Consider the following 25007-nt stretch of genomic DNA (forward strand, 5'->3'; position numbering starts at 1 on the left):
AGAATATTCTGTGAAGTATTCTGTGAAAATTAGTTGTGTGACTTCACTCATTGCAAGCAGTGAATATGGTTTCCCAGGAGACTGAATTCACACTCTGCTTTGCCATGAAATGCTACATCATTTTGAGCCAGTTGCTTCTCTGTGCATCAGTTTTTTTCTTTGTAAAGTAACCCTAATGATGTTCACCTCAGATATCTATGAAGAAATTTTAAAATATACAGGATTGAACATTATACTAGTGATGATTTAACTGTGGTAGCAATCAAATCATTGTAACATCATGTTGAAATTTGTACACAATGCCCAACTTCTTTCTGGGGACATTAAAATATCCTTTTTGTTACTGGCAGCTGAAACAATGGAAAACAACTGTCCGTGAAATAGTCTGCAAACCCAGGCAGTGGATGTATTCCAATAGCTTCCCCTTAGATTTGATATAAAAATAAAATTTCAGGACTACAAGATGAGTTTGCAGCTGTCTGTGGTCTATGTGTGAGAGACAGGCAGATCAAAATGACTGGTAATAGCAGCAAGGGGGTGCAGATGTAGCCAGAGAAATACAGGTTATGTGACTGAAAAAAGCTACAAGGATGAGCTCTGAGTAGAATGCTGAGTGACAAGGGCCTTGGGATCAAGCAAATGCTGTCTTGCAACCTGATTGCTGCAGGGTAAGGGAAAGCACAAGTACAATCTCAGTAAACATGCAGAATGAACAGAATGATCATGAACACTGTCTTCAACAACTTCTGTCAGAAACAGCACACAAAAGACCCTAATTTTTGCAGTGGATTCAAACAGAGTAACACTAAAATACTTGAGTGCATCCAGAGCTGAGTGAAAAGACTGGAAGGAATGTCCTATGAGGAGCAGCTGAGGACTTTGGGTTTGTCTAGTTTGAGGAAAAGGAGGCTCAGAGGTGACCTCACAGCTGTCTACAGCTTCCTGAAGAAGGGAGGGGGAAAGGGAGATGTTGATCTCTTCTCACTGGTGTCCAGTGACAGGATTTGTGGGAATGATTCAAAGCTATGCCAGGGGGGCTTTAGACAGCACACTGGAGAAACATTTCTTTACCAAGAGGGTGATCAATCACTGGAAAAGACTTCCTAGAGGGTGAATTGATGCCCCAAGCCTGTCTGTGTTTCAAAGGCATTTTAACAATGCCCTTAATGATTTGCTTTATCTTTTAGTCGGTCCTGAATTGATCAGGCAGTTCTATTCTATTCTGTTTGTTTTCTATTCTTTTTGTTCTCGTGGACCTGTTATCTTAGGATATGAAAAAAAAAAACACTTGTAGGCAGAGACAATATTGACTACAATATTGGCTATTGGATATTTCTTACAAAAAAATTAAGGATTAGCTTTCAGTGGCATAAACCTGTCTGCGCAAAACCTTATACTTTTTTCAAGTCATGTCAGCTGTACATCATCTACAAACTTTGTCTCCATATTATTACTAGTAGAGAAATAAAATCTAATTCAGTAGTATTTTATCAGGTTTGAAATAATTTCACTCTTAGGGATTTCTTTCTCTTCTTTTGCTGGATCATCCAAGTGCATTTTTTTCAGTGAAGGCCTGACAACTGTTTTCAGTGGTGTTACATGCATTATTCAAGAACAACTAGTTGAAAAGTCCTTTTCTACTTTCTTATTTAAGATTTTGTTCTAAAGCTCATGGATTAGTATGTTTGATAGGCTTTTAAAGTTATGTTAATTATTAGTCTTCAAAAATGACTAAGTACCACAGATAATTATCGTAGCTAATTATCTGCAAAGCTGCAGCCAGTGCCTGAGTACAAATGTGATAAATCATTATGCAGACTGAATGAGCATCCCTCCTGAAAGCACTTCTTCTCAGTATAAGGTTATCTAGGTGTATATTCAGGGCTCTTGAAGTAAAACAGAAGGTATAAAGATAAAGGTTGTCACTGATTAGACTTCATCTCTGCTAAATCAACTTTTGGCACCTACAGATTTAAAATTAATAATAATGCATATTTAAATGCGATCATACGAACCCGTGTTTTCTGACCACTCTTGGCAGCGTGACAGCTGTGCTTGGAAAGCCAGAGTTGCTTGTGCTTCAGACATGCTTTACATCATGGTAAAGCCTATAATGCCATGAATGCAACTTGCTGAAAGACCTTTGAGGAAGTCAGGAGTTTAAATTTCATAAGTAATTGTGCCTTTTTTCCCCCCTGTAAAAGTACAGATTTGCTAATTTGGAGATCCTGGAGACTTGTTAAATCAGTCATCTCTGACTCCTAATTTTCAGTATTGCTTCAATGAGAAGTGTAAGGTAGCTAGATCAGTGCTAATTTGAAGTTACAGAAAGGAACAGGACTCAAAGTTCTAATGTGTCAGTCCACATTGCATTATCTTAGCCCTATTGCCCTTCACAACTGTGTGGTCATCTATGCAGTCTGTAGTCACTGCACTTTTCCATTTCCAGTTTTCGTCCAAAGATATAAATAGAATCTAGAAATGTCAATATTCCATTGTTGTCTAGAAAAAGAGGTGCATAATACACTTACAAAACATGTGATTCCCCTGTGTTGCTTTCACTTAAAGTAAGATTTGCTCACAGTGGAAATTTTTATAAAAATGATCTCATGAACACTCTTAAATCTTTGTTATTAATGTAATTCCTCCTAATCTTCATTTACTTGACCCCATACTGCCCAGAAATTTTCAGTTAAAAATACTCTGTCCTCTAGAACCTGTAATTTTCAAAATAATAAACACAACTCAAAAGGACTCAAAAATGTAAAATGTTTGCAGAACTTCTATAACCTTAGTCATGTTGACGCTGAAGAACCAAATCTTAAATCACCTTTATTTCTCCTATTCTTTACTTATAATGCCATCGTTTGTTTTGGTTCCTCTTTTACCCTTTGTATCATCCATCTTAACAGCTGCTGATGGCCCAGGAGATCGATTCATCATAGGGGAATCCCAGGCTGGTGAGCAGGTAAGCACAGTGTCTTTTTTCTTTCTTTTTTTATGTATTTTTCTTCTGTAAGATTTTGCTTTGTCTTTGTGCAAGTCTTACTAGTGTTCCAAAATTCAGTATTCTTGGATGTGGCGTGAACTAGGACACAGCTGTACCGACCCTCCTGCTATGTGCCTTGGGACATGATTTCAGAAAGTGAGGTAGTACAGTTATGTAAGGAGCTAACAAGGATATCCCAAAATACTTCAGAGCATTGTGCTGACATGTCTGATAGGAGTGCATAGAGTAACGGTCTGCCCTAGTACAGTGTTTGGGGACACAAGACTTTTAGCGGCTGAACAATTCATAAACAAAGAAAAGGTGGATTTAACCTCTTATTGCTGACAGATTTTTAAAGGATGTCAGCCCAATAGCTGTTTCCGTAAGATGCTTGCATGTTCCGCACTGAAACCTGCAAAATTAAGTGCAAGAATTTAGCATGAAGCTTTTAGAGATAGATAATGATCAGAACAATCTCGAGGAAGCGTGGCAGCAGCCTTGCTTGTGACTGGTTTGAGAAGGGTGTCTGTGCACCTTAGCAAATGTGTGGATTGATTTTAAGAGCGAGTTGAGGTAGGACCTGTTTGTGACCTGCTGTGCTCTACAAATATACATATATAGACACAATTTGTGATTTGCTCCCAAAATCAAGAGTACATTTCCTGAAATTTCTGTATTAATACTGGGACAATAGGAAAAAAATCAGTTATGTTCAACAACTGTTATTCTGTCAATTTAATCATACCTGCCACCTTCTGTTTAGGAAAACATGAGTTAATCTAAAATGTTTCTCCAGCTATTTCAAGTCCAGTGTATAATTCTGTGTGTTGTATGTGAAATGATGGAGAAAGGGAAAAAGTAGAAGGCAAAACAGAGGATTGATTGGTTTTAATGAGGATTTTAGAGTGTGTCCATTTTCACTTCTAAACAAAAAAAAATCCATGTAGAGTTGACATATTTCAAAAGTTATGTCAGGTTTTAGAAGTATTACCAGTTGTAGGATTATTCCATTTTTTTTAAATGGAGCTGAACTGCCTCTAAAAGTGTAACAGACTTTTAATTTGGCTAATCGTGACAGATACAGAGAACTGTGAAAATTATTTTTGCATTAAGTCCTATCCATCATCATGAATTATACTTTGGTATAATAGACACCTTCTCAATACTGATATTCTTGTGAACTTGGATTAATGAATCTGTAGTACAAAATACATAAAAACTACTTTAAATACTTTAAAAAAAAAAAAAAAAGAATAGCAAGAACCAGCAGAGCAACCTGCTGAATTATCACTCCTGTCATTATTCCCCTGTCATCAATATTATCATCTTGCTAGTTAAATATCACAGCACAGTGGTGCTTGAAAACAGTGTTGTTGAAGCTGTCTCTAATGGGGAGGAGTGCCCATTAGAGGTCTAAAGTGTTTCAGTGTCCTAATCAGTTCAGCAGGTTTGTACAAAAGATAAAAGGGCAAATGGGAACTTGCTTCCCTCCTACAAAGTTCAAGAGCTCACAAATGTCTCTCTATAGGGACAGTCTGTCTTCCCAGATTACTGGGAATAGGAAGCCTTTCTGGCAAGGAACAAAAATTGGGTAGGAGGAGGCATGCAGAGAGAGCGTATTTCTGGAAATACCAGTGGCAAGTTAGAAAAACGAGGCTGTTGACCTCTGAGTAATTGGTCAAAGTTTTTTTCTTGGACCAACACATCTTCAGGTTCATCTCCTTCGCAAGAAATTATTTATAGCCTTGGAAGGCTCCTCAGTCTCATTTCACCCTTCAGCCACTGTCAGCAGCAACATTCTGCTTTTCATGTTACAGACCAATTAACAGAGTGATTCACAGCAGGGAGTTCAAAATAGTTTTAGGTCTGGCTCCTCCTGTAGGGAAAAAGGTTATGTAAGTACTAAGTAGAAATGAAGAAAATGGGTCTGAGAACTGCGGGGAGGCCTGTATAGCCAAGTTGGACATTTCTGTATCAATTTTTAAATTGTGTACTATTTTCTGAATTCCATTTCCAGGTGACCCTGTTCATGTTAACCACCATTTTTTACTTTGTATTGAGGAAAACTTTTCGGACACTATCCCATTTTGGGAAGGTTAGGGCACACCTGAGATTACTAGTGACGAGCCATCCACATGGCCTTTGGAACAGAGGGGGAAGAATGGTTTTCTTCCTATGGACTTACATAGCTGAGGCATAATATTTCCTGCAAGACTTTCTAAAGGTGTTTGTAAGAGGCACTGTGACTAGCCAGCTACAATACAGGATGAAAAACAGACGTTTTCCATGGTTCCACTGACTTATGCCCTTCTACAGAAAGGAACATGGCTCATTGTAAATCACACAGGAGAGGTGTAATTGTGTGTAAGAGAAAATGCCTGAGATGGGGGCTGTGCTCAGTAGATTATTTCTGGGTTTTATTCAGTGACTAAAATTGAGTAGATTATCACTGATGAAGGCAAAGGGCAGAAACCAGTATTGCCCTATTCCAGGTAAAAGCGAGACCTCAAAGGCCCTTAAAAGAGCTTCTGTGAAATTGTTGTATACTAATTTCTAAGAAGCAATCATTTCTCTATCTTCGTAGTCTCTAGCATAGAAGAACACAGCCCTGGAGATTCACATACAAATCTGATAGCTGAATTTTGTTCATAAAGTTCTGATCAAATTCCCAGAGGACAAAAAGGAAATAAAATATTTGAGCATCATAACCAATTCTAACAGCAATTGTTATTGTATCATAAATTTGTTTAAATTGCATCTCAAAAAATTAACTCATCTAATAGTAAACTCCAAAGACACAGTTAGTTACAGCATATTTTATCACCATAGGCACTGATTTGTGGCAATCAATGTAGACATTTTGTATTCTTTGTGGTGCTTTTTAAATGGGAGACATTTTTTATGTAGTACATTGTTCCTCTGAAAATTGTCACCAAAGTCAGCGATACTTAGTTCAAAACAATATTACCTGTTTGTAATAAATCTTTAGATTATATCTACAACAATATGCAGAAGAGTTCCCATAATCCAAGGCATAAGCTTTGCCTTTTGCAACATTTCTTTTCATAAAAATCAAAACAACACAATAGACAACATTATTTTCCCTTTTAAGCAGCCCCAATATAAATGGTAGTATCTGCTAGCCATCCACAGCTCCTTGCATAGTCTGTGGTGGGAAATAAATACTATTTTTAAGAAATATTATTTTTATGTAATCTGGTTTGGATACCTACTTTAGGAGAGCATGATTCTTGCCCTAAAAACACACTAACTGTGACATATGGCAAATGTGATTTTTTTAAAATTTATTTTAGTATTTTATTTATGTTCTTCTCGAAGGATGTTAGATTTACATTGCCTGTAGAAAAGGGTCAAGATTCAATCAGCTCCAGGCTTAGTTGTTTTTTGGGATGCATAGGTCACTGTAAACTGTGGTAAGCCAGGTACAGACCATTCCCAGCCTCTTCCTAGGGCTTCTGTCCCAGTAAGTAGTCTTTGAAATACACACATTGCAAAGTAATAACTTTCAGAGGTTATGACAGTGCTAAAATGGAGTAGAAGAATGGGCAAGGCAAACAGCTTTATGCAGCTGAAACATTGGCCACTGGTCTAGAGTTTGCAGGTGTCAACAGCCTCCTGTCAAAAGTCATGGAGTAAATGACTGCTGGGCAGGACAGGTAACAGTGATTGGGCAGTACTGACTGCAGGCCTGTGGGTTGCTCTCAAATATGTGCTAATCACAGTTTGACAAGTCCTGGACGTATTCCAATTCTGCATATGGAATATACAGTCAGTCTGCACATGAATTATGTATGTGACGCGTACAGAATATGTTGCTTTGAGATTTTTCTACACAGCTTTTGAGCTGCGTAGATCGGTGTGTAGCACATGTTCACTAATAACAGTGAAGCCTAAAGAAGTCTGGCTTACTTGCAGTGCCAGGGGAGCCAGCAGTGAAATCTCTGTCATCATATCAGCTTCTTTTAAATGCCTTTTTTAGAAAATTTTCTTTTAGTTATTTATTAAGTAGTTATTGTCAAGTTACAGTTTTACTCTGGATTTTTAAAAGCGTATGTTAAAATAGTCTGCCTGGTGAGAAATAATATTAAAAAAATTCATTTGTTTTATCATGTTGTTCTGATAATTTTGTATTCTTTGTATTGCTTCTGCTGAAACTTTTTAATGTTCTGTGACTTCATATAATTGTAGAACATTATTAATTTTAGGCTCTGCTAAACTGACCCTGACAAGGATAAATATTCTCTGTGAACTAGTATTGAGCTGTCTCTCAGTGTGAAGAAATCTGCTTGAAAATGAAGCAACTGGTTACATTACCATGCTTATAAGCTGTTGGTTTTCCATATATAGTGTGCTGGTAAAGCAAAACAGACCAAAAATCCAACCAAACTAAAGCACACAAGTTTCAACCCCGGGAACTAGAGTACTCTACAAAACATATATATGTACAGAGAAGTACTAGATTTTTGCACAGCTAAGTTTTGAGGAGGCATATAACTGCTAAATTTCCAAGCCAGTTATTTTTCTGAGCCAACCAGAGTATCAGTATCTTGCTTCTTCTGAAAGTTATTCTTGTGATAGAAATCTAAGGGGGCAAAACTGAAGCCACCTAATATGTCACCACATAAATAAAGGCAGATGTGAAGCAAAGACCTAATGGTCTTTAAATACTTTGGAGTTTATTATACCTGTTGATATCACTCACAGTATATCAAGAGTCATGATGCAAATGAGAATTCTAGTCTTCCAGATTATTTGCATAAAGTTCAAGTGGTTTGAAAGTTTTCTTTTCAAAAGTAGATTAGTTTCTGGTTTTTTATTTTTCAGCCAACACAGACTGTGATGCCTGGTCAGGTAATGCGTGTTACAACCGGTGCTCCAATTCCATGCGGTGCTGATGCAGTGGTGCAAGTGGAAGATACAGAGCTCATCAGGGAATCAGATGATGTGAGTCACAAGTTGAAAACCTCATTTTTCTTTTGTGTGCAGCAGAAAATGTCTCATGATACAATCCTGTAAATATGAAAGATTGTTCTACAGAAAAGCTCTTTGATAATCTCAAAAGCTTAAGGATTTTTGCATCAGTTCCTAGTGGCAATTCTCACTTTTTCAGGCTGTGATAACAGTATCACAGACCTACCTGTTCTGACTGATTTTTCATGAAAAAAATGCTGGCACCAAAACACTTGGGAGCATGATTTGAGTGCAAGGTAAATGCCTTCTGGAGATCCTCGACTACAGTCCAATTTGAGTGCCTACTGTATTCACATTTTAAAATACAGAGTAGTGGCAATCTCACCAAGCAAGAAGGGGAAAAGGTTTTTTAAATTACATATTGATCTCAGAATAATACATTGAAATATTATAGTGCAGCATTAGTGCTGATGTAATTAAAGCTGAATATGATTTTCTGTGGGAAAGTGAACTGTTTCAAGTGCTGCAAAATCCACAGGATGACTTCAGTTCTTTTAAACTATATTATGAAAATAATTCTGTATTATCAGAAATCATCTCATTTCAACAAAGGCGAATTTAGTGGATTTGGGAGAATGTCTTCTACATATACCTTTCAATGCATCTGTTTAGAATAAGGGGTTTTCTTATGAAACAGGGGAAGTAAGTGCCTCCCAAACTTTTTTAAACCACAACCAATTTTTTAAAATAGACCTTTGTGCTTCTTTAAAATGAGAAAAATGCTAAATTTAAGACCTCTGAAAATGGAGGAAAATCCTCAGGAAGTGGATGAGGTGCATATGCCTCCAGAATGTAAACTTAACTCTGTTTGACTTGAACAGATTTTCCAGCTTACCTGTAAATCATTTTAGTGCACTACCTTACAGATGCTGCAAAATGCCACAGAAAAATTGTGCTTTTTGCGAAACACAGGAGCTCTCTGTAAACACCTTTATTGCAAAGAGTCCATCTTGGACTTCCTTTATGTTCAGAGAATTCCTTATGAATCATTACTTTCACTTACCCAGCTGTGATTTCAGGACACCATCATTACATTTGCTGCCCTGAGAGATTTTAAGGCAAGAAGATACATCTCTTGTTGACACAACTTCCAAGTTCAGTTTTGGAATGAACTATGTATATGGTTCTCTGCTCAAATCAGTCTTTGCTCTTCTACTGCTGTTCTGACAAGGTGTTCCATTTCACCACAGCTCTGCGCTATCTTTTGATTGCAGCCGTGGTATAAGCAGATGAATTCTAGTGTTCAGAGCTGATGAAGACAGCAAAAACTGAAACATACTCTCATGATCCTTTCTCATGCCTTATCACTAAAATGTATAGTGTGTATATATATATATATATATAGTATAAATATAGCATGTGTTTTTACATCTCATGAACTCAGCAAGGTGTCTAGGCTGCCCTTCTTCCTGTCAGAGAAATTATTGAATCAGTCCTGCTCTGAGGTTACAGATGTGTATGTGTAGATTATATCATCCTATAGAGTACACCATTGTCTTCACTACTTACTCATTCCATTAGCCTTAGTGAGCAAGTTTTTTGTGGCCATTGCCAACCTCATCATGAGAGGACTATCACATTGCAGAGCAACATACATGATAACCTGGTATTTGCTGCTCCTTTGGATATCTCTGTCTTGTCTTCCACTTCTTATGTACATATTCTCCTCTGCATGTGAGAACATGTGCTTAAATTCTGAATTTTTTTCTCAAATGGTCAGCCACCTTCAACTTCTTTTTTCTGCCTAGAGGTGTGAGGTAGAATTCCTCAGTTTCAGCTTGCCTTTAAATATGCCACTCTGCTAATCCTGCTCATAATAATTAGTATGGTTTAATTAATATGTTTGGGGTTTTTTTCTCCCTTTTTATGTCTGGGTGGCTACACCAAGAATATTTTTCTTTTTAGTGTTAAGAACTCCTTCAGGGCTGGAATATAACTGACATGAAATCTCTAGTATTTAAAAATGTTCTTATGAAAAGAGATTATTTTTAAAACGAACTCACTCCTTGACTTTTGGTTGTGGTAGCGGTACTTAAATTTCATAGCAAACATTCCCCAAATGACAGTAGAAGTCATAGGCTTGAAAGGACAGTTCAAAATATATTAATACACAGCAAGAAGAAAGCTGCCTGACACACACCAAGGGAAAGATGTTCTCAGCATAATGCCATACCTGTCTGCAAGCCCTGTCACACTTTCCATGGTGCTTTTCAAACCTAGGATTACTGAATTCCTCAAAAGCCTTTATTTTCTTGTTTCCCCTAATTCACGAGTCCTAAATAGGACCTTTTATATTACTCAAATGTATCATTGTCTCTCCTCTTGATTCCCTTAAAATCTTCCTATCTATCTTTAAATGTTATCAAAAAGATATGGAAATTTCAAATCTTCATGACTGGACACCCATCCCAGAGTGTCGTAAAAATAAAATCATTCTTGGACTAACCATTGCCCTAAAGTTTTATCACAAGCTTTTACAGCCTCAGATGGCAATAAGGGGGATAAATCCTGGGCACCAGCACAGCCATTTTGAACACTCAAAGCCAAAAATCACCTCTTCTCTTATGCAAGAAGAGCAGGTTTAAAGAAATAAATGTACAATAAAAGCATATTTTGAAAATATTGGGATAAAGTAAGAATTTTTTTAATTAGTAATTTTCTGGTTTTCAGGGGTTTAAATTTTCACAGTAGGTAAACAGAATCATGGTCTGTAATAATACATTTATTAACTTTAACTTTGGGGCCTAAAGTTTAAAACATTAATCTTCTTTGAATAGCTCAGCTGACTCTTTGATGATCTTATCTTTGTAGGGCACTGAAGAACTAGAGGTTCGAATCCTGGTGCAAGCTCGACCAGGCCAAGATATCAGGTCTGTATTTATAAACAGTATATCTCTGTAAGGAATAGAAGAGTTATTGATTTTTAAGGTCATTTTTTGATGAGTAGTACAGACATTTTGACAGTCTCACTAATGAACGTCCACGGACACTCCTCACCTGGAGCAAGACCAATCAGTAAAGTATCTTTATACTTTGAATCTCATTCTGCTTCTCTTTCATGTTTTTTTTTTTCTGTGCTATGATTTTCAGACCTATAGGACATGACATTAAAAGAGGTGAATGTGTGCTGGCTAAAGGAACCCACATGGGTCCATCTGAGATTGGTCTCTTAGCAACTGTTGGAGTAACCGAAGTAGAAGTCAACAAGTTTCCAGTGGTTGCAGTAATGTCAACAGGGAATGAGGTAAAAAAAGTTTGTTTAGAATATGGTCTGAAATACTGTGTCTTCTTTGGGACAGTGTTTTGGATAGTGACTTCCACCCTATTCCCAAGCAAACTCACTTTTTGAGCTGCAGTTCATGCTGACATGAGATACTTTTGTGGGGGATCAACCCATGATCAGCTGCTTGTGTTTTCTCCCTCAAGGGCTCTCTCACAGGTCTCACACACTATCTTTGCCAAAATTTTGATAATGTATCCAACCGTGTGCCAGCTGCTCTCCTCCTGCCAGCAAGGGAAAACCTGTGGAGTAGTCAGGGTATTTAATTCATACTGCCAGTCCTGACTGGAGAGTAGTTTATTTTGAGCAGTGCTCCTCTGTATTGTAGTGCAAATGGCAGATAACCTGTCTTTGAAAACTGAATAGTACTACCAAATGCCTTGCTGTAATATTGTGCCTTAATATTTTTTCTAATAGAAGTGTATGTTGAAATTCAGACTCTCTCCTGTAGGTAGAACTCTAGACCAGTTTTTTAACAGATTTGTCTTAACTACATCAGAAAAATCAGGTTCAGGATTAACTTAATTTACTACTTTTACATATGTTGTGTATTAACCCAAACCAGCAACTGTGCCTGCTCAATCCCTCCCGCAGCAGGGCAGAGAAAGAATAGAGGAGCAAAAACTTTGGAAATACAGACACAAACATTAACTCAATAGCTGTGTTCTCATACAGCTGGAATATAGTGAATTTTGAAAGATTTTTAAAACTTCTAATGTGTTGAATTTTGTCATCTGGTCGCATCCTTACAAATTCCACAACCCCAGTGAAAGTGACTTCTAGGTACTGTGGGTGGCTGAGGCCAGCCTTGCTGGGACAGAATCTTGCCAGGTTTCATAGCATAGACAGGGTGTGGCATGCAGGAAACATATGGCTAACTAAAGAACAAATCCACACAGCTACAAGGATTAGAGATGAGATGATGATTTACTGATTAGTAACTTCTGTATTATTGTAGATTCTTATATGCCATTAAAGGGTCCTTTACATTGTGAGTATTCTCTTTTGTTTCATGTTAAAAAGGATCCTGCACAGTGAGTTTCTGAAGCAGTCTATGAAAGTCTGCACAGAAACAGAGCTGCTAGCCAAAGCATAAAATTTAGCCTTGTTCCACCTTTGGTTGTTTTTACCTTACTACCTGATGTTATGGCTGTAATTTTGACAGATACATTCTTAGTAGTAGTAGTAGTAGTATTTACCTCCTTCAATATTGTATTGTCCTTCTGTGTCCTACAAAAGAGTTCCTAATATATATAAAACATATGTTTACATATGTATGTTTTGTAGTTTAGCTTCCAAAATACACGACAGATGTAAGGCAATTGTCAGGCAATTGTCATGATATTATCTTGAGAGAAAGCTTTTCATCCAAAACAGTAATTGATATAAGAACTAAGCTTTAAGCTTCTGTCTGTTAATGCAGATTGTTGTATTTAAAAAACATATTGGAAGGTAGACAATTAACTTCAAATTTTCATTTAATACCTTTAAATCTAATTAGCAACATCAATGAGGTTCCTTTAGAACTGTTTAAACAGAAGCAATAACTTGGAAACTTGTTTTGTTTTGATTGCTGATACTTGAGATTAGAAGCCAGGTACTCATAAGAAGAAAGAAGGTTTTGCAGACATGAACAAATAGGAACAAAATAAACAACATGGATGATTGGACTAAACAAGCACTTGACATATCTTTTTAATTTAAATTCACTAAATCACTTTATACATACATTTTATAATCTGTGTCTAAAAATATCCTGTCCAATCTGAAGAAGAAAATTCTCACTTGTGTAAAGGCACAGTATTCCAAGGAGATTGACTAAGAGTGTTTCTGGTTTTATAGCTACTGAATCCTGAAGATGACCTCTTACCAGGAAAGATTCGGGACAGTAACCGTTCAACTCTCCTAGCTACAATCCAAGAACATGGCTATCCAACAATCAACTTGGGAATTGTGGGTGATAAGTAAGTACCACATGTTAGTAAAGATGTCACTTCATATTCATGTGATGCACTTTATGGCATCCATGGAAAAAAGGAATACCAGAGAAAATGTCACTCGTTCCAAGTGTCACAGTGGTGTGACAGGGCACACCTTGGAGTAGGTATTTCACCCTTTTTGTTAGAGAAATAAGTAAGTCTTTTCTAATATTAAGACAAATCATTTGAAGAAGTTTTTCTCTTATGTTGTTTATTTTGTTTTGCCTTCTATTTGTTGGCACAGATATCTATTACTGCTGCAAATTGAATTTATTGTTGCAGTATCATTCCAGGCACTATACTTAATACACATAAGACGAGACAGTTCTACAGCAGCTATACTTTTTTTCTGATCCAATAAATGGAGAAGGAAAGTTTCTTTCAGAGTTTATTTTCCATGCCAAAATTAACTTAGAGTATAAAATTTTGTCAGATTCTGAGTAATTGTGTTTTCAGGAAGGCCCCACTGCTGCATGTTGCTTGACATTTCCAGAAATACATGGAAGAATTTAAAAGGAGCTTTTTTTAAAAAAAAAAAGTTACTGGTCCCTTTACTTTGATTGCCACAGAGTAGCACCCTACTGATCAGTCTTTCTGTTCATCTGACAGTGATTGCTCCTTGTTTCCCAGTGGTAGCGAAGTCCTATCTGTTGAGAGCTCCAGGATAAGTGATAGAAGTGTTCAGTTTTTTGTCCTTTGCAAGGCTCTGCAGTACCTGCCATCCATGACTTGAGTTTCTCACCATAACATATTTCCTCAATCTGTTGAGCCCTAAAGACTTTTGAACAGGATTTCTTGTTTCTCAATTTGGGTATCAAACCAACTGACAGACTTGGTCTGATAGGGAATTTTTCAGGTTGTCCTTCTGGGTAGTTAAAAATGGGAAAAGAAAAAAAAAAAAGGAAATTATGAATTTCAGCACCCACATTTCACAGTGATTGATGACAAAGTCCCAACCAGGGAGAGAAAGTTACTGGAAGGGAGCAGGTCATTTCAAAGCTGGTCTTTCTTAGTGCAGTATTCAATACAAAACATCACTAGCTTGACAGAAAGTATATTTGAAGTATTCATAAAGGAAATGTGACAAACAGCAACCAGCAGCTGTTGTTGTGATCTTAGGGAAAGCAAACCCTTCTGGATACTCTCACTATATCCAGGCATCATTTTTGCTTTTCTGGCCTAGCAAAACGTCTGTTGTTCCAAAGAACAATAAATGACAAAAACCTCATGCCCGAGACTGCTTCCAATTTCAGGTGGGGATTTCATAGAGTCTAAACTTGTGAGACTGTTCATTCCAGGAATGGTATCTAAACATCCTGGATCTCTAGAGTGTTTATCATATTATAAGGAACATTTTAAACTTTAAAACATAAGTGGTGAAGTTTTCAAATAAAACTGTTATATATGGATTCTAGATTAGCATAGCTGAGAAGAAAAAAAAAAAGCAAACACAAAAAGGCTCTCAGCTCTCGAGAGTCATCTCCATGTAAAAGAAGGATTATCAGCAAAATACTGTAGGTGGAACTTTTTTTACCACCTGCAGGACCAAAAGTAACAGCAACTGTTATGAATATTACTGTCAGTGACAACTTAGATGCTGTCATTAACAATGTGTTAATCCCATGGAAAAGATGCTTTCCTCGGTAGTCCCTTCTGGAAATATAAGAGTGTGAAGCTTGTTTCTTCTTTATGGCCTTGTCGTAATCAAATAAGTATAGTCTCAACTTTGCTATGAAGTCAACACTCGTATAGAAATTTCAACTTAAGGTCATTGTGCAAAACTGTGGCTAGGTACTCCATTGCCTGCAGAAATTTTTTCTATGACCTCCTAGCATTTGTGAAGATAAATAATCTTGAAAGCCCTCAGTAATAGATAGCAAACAATTTCAGAATCATTGAATCATTTAGGTTGGAAAAGACCTTTCAGGTTGTCGAGTCCAACCCAGCACTGCCAAGTCCACCACTAAATCATATCCTAAAGTGCCACATCTATACATGTTTAAATACCCCCAGGGATAGAAATTCCACCGCTTCCCTGGGCACCCTGTTCCAATGCTTGATAATCCTTTTGATTAAGACATTTCTCTAATATCCCATCTAAGCCCTCCCCTGGTGCAACTTGAGGCCACTTCCTCTCATCCTGTCGCAAGTTACTTAGAGAAGAGACCGACCCCCACCTGGCCACATCCTCCTTTCGGGGGGTTGTAGAGAGTGATAAAGCTCCCCTGAGCCTCCTTTTCTCCAGGTTAAAAAACCACAGCTCCCTCAGCCTCTTCTCATAGGATTTGTGCTCTAGACCCTTCACCAGCTTTAGAATGTTGTTCTTGTGGTGAAATTTAACACCCAAGAGAATTTTTTTACTTTTCTACTTATTTATAAATATGTTTTGTGATCCTTTTTTACTTATCAGATGATAGCTGAAAACCAGACAGCAAACATATATATCAGTCAAAGTAGTGTCTGCAGCTTTGCTTTCAGTTATGAAAGAGGTTGATACTTTTGAATCTTCACTATTAAGATGATCTCGGAGTCTTGAGATAGTATTACCTTGGTAAAGGTAGTAAGAGTTCTTTTTAAACTTTTGGTTTCGTGCTTTTTTTAGTTTTGTGCTTCCAGAGTCAATTCTCAAGAGGTAGTTACTTTAGCTCAAGGAATAGAAATAGTGAGCCTCCAATTGTAGAGTGCTTTTGTACTTTGCAATAAGTTTTTAAAGAATAATTCAATACTGTTGACCTAGCCAAAAGCCTTCTGCACCTCATAGCAGGATTTAGTCTTCAAAGTTTTCTGCTGTTCTTCCACACTCACATGCCCAATCATATATTTACAACTAAATGCATCTGCAGTTCTGTTTCAGTCGAAAGCAAAATATGATTCTGTAAATTAGTTTGGTGAGAAGTATGGCATTATATCATTACATAATAAAGCTACTTAACATTGCCCATACAGATATTTCAGTATATATCTTTTGCACTAACATGACTGATTTGATGGAGTACCATGGCACTTGAACAAATGCAATAGACTTACCAGAGAGATGTTACAAAGGGTAAAATTTTGACACTTCAGTCAGCATGTTTGTAGAAAAGATGAACAAGCCTTCAGTGTCTGTTTTATGGTTTACTGAAGTTAAACCATAGATTATGTGTGTTTGTGTGTACTCGTGTATATGTGCATTTTGTATGTATAAAATGTATCCAAGTATTGAAAAATAGAAAGATTTTATATGCCTGCAATGCCTGCAATACCTACAGGTGCAGTAAAAATACTGGCAAACATAGTTTTCCGAAGGAAAAATTTAAAACTTGTACTTCCTTTTTCTAAATGTGTCCTGGTAATGTATTTCTTCCTTCCCATACTTTAGATTTGGAGTGTTTTTTTCCTATTTCTTTTTTTTTGTTGTTGTTAATGAATCCTGTTCATATTTGCAGATCTAATATTCAAGCATGAAAATTGTTTTAGAGTAATATTTGCAAAGACAAACTTAGAGGTCAGAATCACTCAGAGGTGGTTAGCTAAAAAAAATAGCTTGTCCGGCTGCTTCAAAGCCCAGGATTGTGATACATGTAAACATTCCTAGAGGGAATGTGAAAGGATAGGGAAGCACACAGAATGTCTATAGGTTTCTGAAGAGTTCTTAGAAAAGTTTTAAAAATACTTTTGCATTTAATCATATGTGAAGTTACATTTTGAATTGACCATTCGAGTGTCACCTAACCTACAGAGGTATTTTCATTTGAAGCCAATATTTTATTTATTTGGGAACATTTTAATGATTTCTGTCATTATTTGCTTCTGTTCTTATAAATTGCATATATGACTCAACATTCAAAAGTTAAAGTCAGCAATGCCAAAACTGAAATTAAAAATGAAATTAAAAACAGAAATTCCAAAACACATAGATAAAGTTTAGAGTTGAAATCCTAGAAGAAAGCAGTAGGAGAAAAGATCAGACCTGGAAATGCAATACATGAAGTTATGTCTGGCTAGAAGCCAAGGTTTTCTTTCTTATGTTCTTAGCAAGTAAAACCAAGCTGTCTGAAAAGCGCACATCTCTGAGTAGAAATGGAAGATATATCCATTTCCTGAACTACTCCAAACATAAGAAACAAAGGCAAAACCAAGAAAAGGTTTCTTTTTCTGATGTTGTTCTTACTGTTGTGTCTTACATTTTTGTCTGAATCTCAGAATACTTGCTAAAAAATTGAAAAAACAACTGGGTAGTTAAAGCTTGTATTCAGTGTACTTTTGAGTGTTGCCCCCTAATAACAAGACCAAGTTAAAAAGGCTTTTGATTTCCTTTGCTTATAGTCTATAAAATTATTTGTTTTTTTTAAAATCCATTGATAAAATAAGACTTTTTTTTCTGATCTGACCTGATCTGTAGAAGTCTAATTATCAGGATATTTTTGTGTCTGGTTATTTCATTTGTGTTGTTCTTTTTATCCACTGTTTGTTTGAAGTGTAAAGTTTAGCCCTAGCAAAATCTGCTCTAGGCCTCTGTTCTAGAAAGTCATCTTCCATTTTGACAGCTTTTCTTCTGTGAGAGACTCTCTTATTAAACTTCCTAAAGAATTTTGATTGCATATGTAATGAATTCAATTTCCTCTCTTTTTACCTTTGTTTACATGAGTGCATTTCCCCCTTCTCTATGTTCATTTCTCTATTTTCTAATTCCTTATAATTTTTCTCAGGGATGTGTGTAACATTAGCTGCTTCCAGCTGCATTTTCATTTATGAGCCTGTGATTTCACAGTGGAAAGAGAATCTCTCCCTCCTTAAGAGAAAAATTTAGGAAATTCACATTATCTGCTCAGTTGCTTTAAAAATTTATGCAAATAGTTACTAAGTCTTTTGAGATAAATCCTAAAAGCCTATGAGAGCTTTTCTACATTAGAGGTGTTTAGTTATATACCTCCCCTTTTTGACATATTGTTTGACAAAGAGCCTCTAAATGACAGGTACACCACTTAAATATCACCCTTGCTATTGTGACAGCATTAGTCTATAATAACCCAAAAATAAAGGCTTTGAAAGAGTCCCTTCATGTTTTGGAAGGGATACTGAGATGTTATTCAAGGGTTTAGTCTGCTTGAATTTTATGTTTGCCATCCATAAAAAAGGTTTATATCTTTTGTACTTGTGTGGGTTTCATGTAATTACCAGCATTATAATTCTGATGGAACATCTGGAGTGGAGGGAGAAAAGCAGAGAAACTGCTCCAACACCAGAATTTCTTGTGCAATATCAGCCTGACATATATCATCATATGAGTTAGAATATGAGTTACAGGCAGAATTCAGGCACAGAATCCAAGCCTCTCCCTGCACCAGATTAGTGCCCAGCTGGGGTACAATCAAATATACTGTGAACAAAAGTAATAGTAATAGTATCATTTTACAAATGACTGCAAGAAAACGCTTGTTAGAGAAAAGGCCTTAAATTAAATGTCACAATATTATTTTTTGCTAAAGTGACTTCAGTTCTTTATCTACTCACAGAATGGTGGTGTTATAAAGTGTGATCATAGACTAATGAACTCAGGGACACAGGGTAATGGTTTGAAGGTGATTCAGATGTGGAGGTCGTCTCCTTCATTGTGCCCTGTCAGGAATATTCTCCTTTTCAAGCAGAAATGTTTAATATCTGTCACAACAACTCTTGGTAATCATTAGGGAAAACTTCAAGTAAGTTGTCTTATTGACAAGTCATCTCATCTAATGCACATATTCCAAAAACACAAAGAAACATTTGAGCCAAAACAGAGGGGAAAAAAGAACTTCCAAAAAGGTGAAAGTCCCAGGGAATCTTCTGTACCAGTAGGAAACTATGTAGTGTGACAGGTAATAGAATTTCATGCTGTAGAGGTGGCAGGTGCAGGTGCAAAGCTAATGCACAACACTGTGTCATTTTCCTAACTGTCTTCAACACAAGCATGGACTTCTTCCTGAATTAGTATTTATAGAATCGCAACCCAGTAGTAGAATATGACGGTAAACAGCAAATAGTAAAGAGAACAGAATACCATGAAAATCCTGTCTTTGAAAACAGAGGGAATCTATTTGTTGTAGGGAAATAAAAATTCCTGTGGCCTATTTTTGAGGCATATGTTAACTATTTTAAATGTACTTGTAGACATAAGTTCTCATCTTAAGTTCTGTTTTCAAGAGAGCTTCAGCTTCTAGAGGCCAAAATATGCCATTCATTTAAACTACTTTCTTAATACCTAGAGTATATCTAGGAATTTGGGTTCCCAAGTTGCTGAGAAATTTGGATTGAAAAAGGATTGAAATTTTACAATTAATACTCCAGAAGAAAATAACTAAAACTAATAAATAGGCAGTAGGTACAGAACAATCATAGAAGTGGTGAATGTTGAAGATGTGTCACTGTGTCAGCAATAGGAATCACTTAGAAAACTGGTTTAAGTATATTGTTAATACAGCCAAGTATGAATTGATATATATAGGCCTGAAGAATGTAAGTAAAATTTACAGGATGGAGGATTATATCCTGAGAAGTAAAGATTTAAGAAAAGATGTGAGAATCATCTACATACAAATTCTAGCATATATATAAAGAGCTAAGTCTCCTATAGAATTAGAAGGTTATTTTTGACCTTACTTACATATTCCCAGGACGAGAACCATTGAATTCTTACATGCTTGAAAGATGGATGGTGTACTCAAAAGTGTTAGAAGTCAGGCTGTTTAGTTCAACAAGATATTCTTATAAGACGACTTGATTACATTCCAGTAATACTGAGTCACATGGAGAATAAACTGAATAAAGTTTCTATTACAGCAGCAATGCCTATATATTCAAGTTAGACTAATTCAGACTGTAAGTAAAGAATGATTTTAACAAGGATAGTCATTAGGAAACTGTATCAAATGCTTTGATAGATAGTCATTTCAAAGTGAGATTGGATATATATTTACAGTTCAAACAGAAGCAAGTTCAAGAAGGTTCTCAGACTATCCTAAATAAAAGTCATAAAAAAAAGAAACTTATTTCCCCTAATTGCAGGTAATCTCTTAAGTCTTACTTCAGAGAATTAAGTTCATTTTCATGTTGTAGTAATGGACGGTATGTAGAAGCACAAACTCAGAAGACCAGTGCCAGCAGTAATAACACAACAGAGTAGCAAAAAGGTTTGGATTTTTGAACCTGCTGTCTGTAGTGTTGATGAGTAAACCAGAAGGTGGGATTATTTTTAAAACCTGAAAATCTTTTCTGTGTCACTTCCTGACACAGTGACCCTATTTTGAGAAATACAGATTGACTTTGTTCTCTGCCAGTGAATAGAAGAACAAATGAGGGAATGAACCATTTTAGGAAATAGCTGTCTTGGGAAACCTGTCAGAAAGAGATATCTAAACTTATAACCTGAATAGTTTTAATATTTTTCCATGACTTCCAAGCAACATTAGTATGCATCTGATCTCACAGACACTTTCTGTGATGACCTATGAGAAGAAGCTCGGCAGGGATTCACAAGGTGATTAAAGAGGATTTTAGATTTCATGATAGCAGTGACTGTGTGCATGTATAACAGTGTAACAGTAGAGCAGGGGCATTGACCCAGCCTTATCCTCTCATTCCCCAGTCAGAAAGGACCTGTGTGTGCCCAGAAGTGATCTTTGAAATGCCAGACTGAAGCTGCTCTGTGCAGGATCAGCTGAGTCTGGGCTGGGAACTGGGAAGGGACGTTGACTTTGTTGTTAACAATCCAGGCAGCTGATAAATGGTGATTCATGACATGGTCAATTTCAATCTCTAGTATCGTATTTTAGTTTTTTTAAAAAGGTACATCTATGTATCTTCATCTCAAACGAATATTTTTTTTTTTACATTTTACATTTAATTGTCCTACATTTAAGAGTATAAAAACATAGATTTCTATTAATTTTATATTTCTGTTACAAAGTGCACTATCTAAAAATAGCTTTTTCACAGTAAAACTGACCTGGAGAAAGGATATGTAAAAGGTAATGCTGCCTTTATAAAATGGGAATTCATAGCAAAACATTAATCGTTTAAAGTAAGGTCATGGTAGGAGTAACTTTCTCGGTTTTGGACATTTTTTCTGATCCTGCCTCTTGCAAAAGGGTTGCTGGGTATGAAGCTTCTCATGAATGAAGTGGCATCTTTATTGACTATGGAGTTATAAAGTCAGGATAAATAGTTCTTTCTCCCTTGTAGTCAAGAAGGTGACAGTTATTATGCCTTGAGACCTATTTCCTTAATAAGAAGCTAAAAGTGTGAGTAAAAATGTTTCCGTGGGGCCCATCTCCAAATATTTTCCCATTATCTGTGATCCTCCTTCCAAAATGTCACGCTGTTTAAGACTTCATTTTGTATTATTTGGAAGTAAAGAGTAAAGAAGTTTCTCCATAGACTCTGCAAGGAAAAATGAACTATGCATTGTTGGCATGCCCGTTTCGGCCTAAATCCTTCCATAACTTCATTTTTCAATCCTTATGAGAAGCCTGTCCAAACTGTAATAGAAAGATGTTCCCATGCAATCCCTTTCTCTCTCATTGACTGGCCTTGCAAAGAGGAATCATTTCCCATGGTGATTTTGAATATTCAGAGCCATCACAGGGGACACAGCTGGGCACAGAGCTTCCCTTTGACCCCAGGAGACTCTCTCCTTCCTTGGCTCTTTATTATACCCCTTCTGCTTCCTTTACCCTCAGGAAGCCAGATGTTTTTAAAGAAGAAGGGACACAGAGCTTCCAGAACACTGCGGAGACAGGCCTACCAGATTGGTGAGCACTGTTTTTAAAACACTTGGGACGTTGAGGCACATGCATGCTCACAGGCAGGCTCAACTGGGTGTCTGTCAGTGCAGAGCTTGGAGCATGGATTCTACCAATGGTTGCCATATAGAAGCAAATGGTGTTTTATTCTGTAACACTGCCTTGTCAGTTAAGTTCTTATGCACCAGTGCACTGTAGACTTACATGGCTCCACGATATTGAAAAAAATTAAATTCTACTTATATCAAGAATGTTTACAATTACTTGTCAGTAGCAGCAAACATCTTTATCCATCAAGACTTTTCCCTTCTAAAAATAGAGCAAATTAGGAAAAAAACCTGTTTGAAGATAGTAGTGGAGTACAGCTCCAGGGAAGTCACTGTTATGACTCTTCAGTCTTAGCAAGAGTTGGACTTCGATGATCCTTGTGGGTCCCTTCCAACTCAGGATACTTTGTGATTCTATGATACCCGCAGACTTGGTTTTCCACTACCAAGCTGGTCGTCTCTAAAGCAAGCTAACTGGAATATTCATGAAATCTCTAAATTATCAACTTAGCATTTTTTCCAAAATACATGTACAATTACATACTACGTCTTATTTAGGGAGATGGTTAATAGTATAGATTAATTTACGGAACTTGCCCTCTAACACAGACAGGCCAAAGGGGCAGGAGTGATAACAGAGGGAGAGTAAACCACCTGTCATTTCCTCCATTCATAAACAGGAAAAAATAGTTTCTGTAGTTTCATTCTTGTGGGAATTAAAAATAGATAGAAAAGTAATGAAAATCCTATAGAAGGCTAGTGCCTGAAAATTTAGACATGAGGATCCTCGCTGGGGTAAGTGGACCTATTTTTATAAGAAGATTGGAAGATTGGCTTACAGCTTAACATTCACTTTGCATGCTGTAAAAACAAGTTTCTGTTCTTGTTATCGAACCCATCTGCCATTATCCTTAGCTATCAAAAAACTGGCTCTTGTTTAGCACTTGGTTGTTCACACTGAAGCCAGGTTGTCATAAATCTAGCTTTTCCTCATGAAATTGACTAAAGAGATCAACCCACTAGAATCTTGTGCTATACTCTACACATCCCAAAAAACTAACTGCAATTAATTTACAAGAACCTGTAGTCTTTAAAACATTTTAGATTAATGTGAAGAACTATTTTTACATTATGAAGACTGTCTGCTTTATCTGAAATTGCTTAGAAACTGGAATTTACCAGCAGGTGATCAGCTTGAAATTTCTCATGCAAGTCAGTTCACACATCATTGGCAGTAGACTGAAACATTAAATGAGCCTTCTGGCTCTTCTAAGCAGTGCTAAGGCAAGCATCAACAAAAAACAGCCCCTAAAATAAGCCTTGCTACCCAAAGCATGAGCAATAAGAAAATGCTTCAGCTCCCAAAGCAGGAGAAGATGCAATGGGCATTTTCTTACACTAAAAACATCTTTGTACTTTGTACTTGTCCAGTATTGTAGAGACAAATGAAGTTTCCTTCCATTGATTAACAGCTGTCAAAAAATTACAGAATCACAGAATCATTTAGGTTGGAAAAGACCTCTGGGATAATTGAGTCCAACCTATCACCAAACATCACCATGTCAACTAAACCATAGCACTAAGTGCAATATCCAGTCTTTCCTTAAACATGTCCAGGGACAGTGACTCCACCAGCTCCCTGGACAGCCTATTCCAATATCTAATCATCCTTTCTGTGAAGAATATCTTCCTAATGTCCAACCTGAACCTCCCCTGGTGCAGCTTAAGACAATTTCCTCTTGTCAGGTTACTGGTTCCCTGGGAGAAGAGACCGACCCCCACCTGGCTACAACTCCTTTCAGGTAGTTGTAGAGAGTGATAGGGCTCCCCTGAGCCTCCTTTTCTCCAGACTCGAGAACCACAGCTTCCTCAGCCACTCCTCACAGGGCTTGAGCTCCAGACCCTTCATTACCTCCATTGCCCTCCTCTGGACACGCCCCAGCACCTCAATGTCTTTCTTGTAGTGAGGAGCCCAGAACTGAACACAGGACTCAAGGTGTAGCCTCACCAGAGCCCAGTACAGGTAGATGATCACTACCCTGATCCTGCTGGCCACACTGTTGCTGATACAGGCCAGGACACCACTGGCCTTATTGGCCACCTGGGCACACTGCTGGATCATGTTCAGCCAGCTGTTGATCAGCACCCCCAGGTCCTTTTCTGCTGGACAGCTTTCCAGCCGCTCTGGAAGCCTGTAGCGCTGCAGGGGATTATTGTGGCCAGTTGAGTTGCTGGTCTCAAATGGGCCAAGTTTCTCAGTTTCTTCTCTTCACTAATTTCTAATACTGTAGTTTACTCTTCTTACTCTTATTTTAATAAACAAAAATCAATGTCATTATTTCATTTGACATTTTCTAAAAAATAGCTGTTTCTTTTAGGACACAGCTGATGACAGGGAATTTTAAAAGGTCTTTGTATATTGTCTCTGACCTTTGGCTTCCAAGTCATTTTTCTCCAGGAGACAGACATTTTTTCATGTGGCTAAGTTAATGGTTTTGTAAAAGGTAGAGCTTTCTAAAGAAAGCCTTCATTTTGAGGCGTTGCTTTTAGGGACTGCATTTCTACCTATCAGAGACATCTGTATTGTACTTCAATAGCAGTTACACCAGTTTACAGAGGGGATGAATTTTCTTCAAATTCGCTTCAAATTTATTTAAAATTTACTCTTACAGTTGAGGCTAAAGTAAAATGAAAAGGTAAGAAATTGCGTGATAACAATACCATTTCACCGTGTGTCAGATTTGGCAATAAATTTGGCATAAAGCAATACTATTTGCTTTACATAAATGACTGGTGCTAATTACATCCATCATATTATTTTAACTTCAGTTATTTCAGTATAAGCCAATTGTCATATTTCATGAGTGAAATAATTGGAGAACCACAGTTACCCTTCAGACTCACCAGTGCACTGACATGGCTTTGGCATTGATTATTGTATTGTGGTGCAATCTTCAC

General features: G+C 37.0%; 1 protein-coding gene across 26 annotated transcripts in view; it reads left to right on the plus strand.

The window, feature by feature from the left end:
• The window catches only part of GPHN (gephyrin), a 280408-nt gene that overhangs the window by 237041 nt on the left and 18360 nt on the right, over positions 1 to 25007 (plus strand). For 14 of the 26 annotated variants that reach the window (XM_027894065.1, XM_027894069.1, XM_027894071.1 and 11 more), the window contains 6 exons: positions 2913 to 2968; positions 7835 to 7954; positions 10793 to 10851; positions 11072 to 11225; positions 13104 to 13225; positions 21940 to 22011. In XM_027894065.1, coding sequence (XP_027749866.1) covers positions 2913 to 2968; positions 7835 to 7954; positions 10793 to 10851; positions 11072 to 11225; positions 13104 to 13225; positions 21940 to 22011 — 583 coding nt within the window. The remainder of the gene's footprint in view (positions 1 to 2912; positions 2969 to 7834; positions 7955 to 10792; positions 10852 to 11071; positions 11226 to 13103; positions 13226 to 21939; positions 22012 to 25007) is intronic. The other 12 variants (XM_027894070.1, XM_027894076.1, XM_027894083.1 and 9 more) reach the window with 1 other exon arrangement.

The sequence above is a fragment of the Empidonax traillii genome, unplaced genomic scaffold (genome assembly GCF_003031625.1).
Source record: "Empidonax traillii isolate 1590-97213 ecotype Southwest subspecies unplaced genomic scaffold, ASM303162v1 scaffold415:size763157, whole genome shotgun sequence".
Classification (NCBI taxonomy): Eukaryota; Metazoa; Chordata; class Aves; order Passeriformes; family Tyrannidae; genus Empidonax; species Empidonax traillii.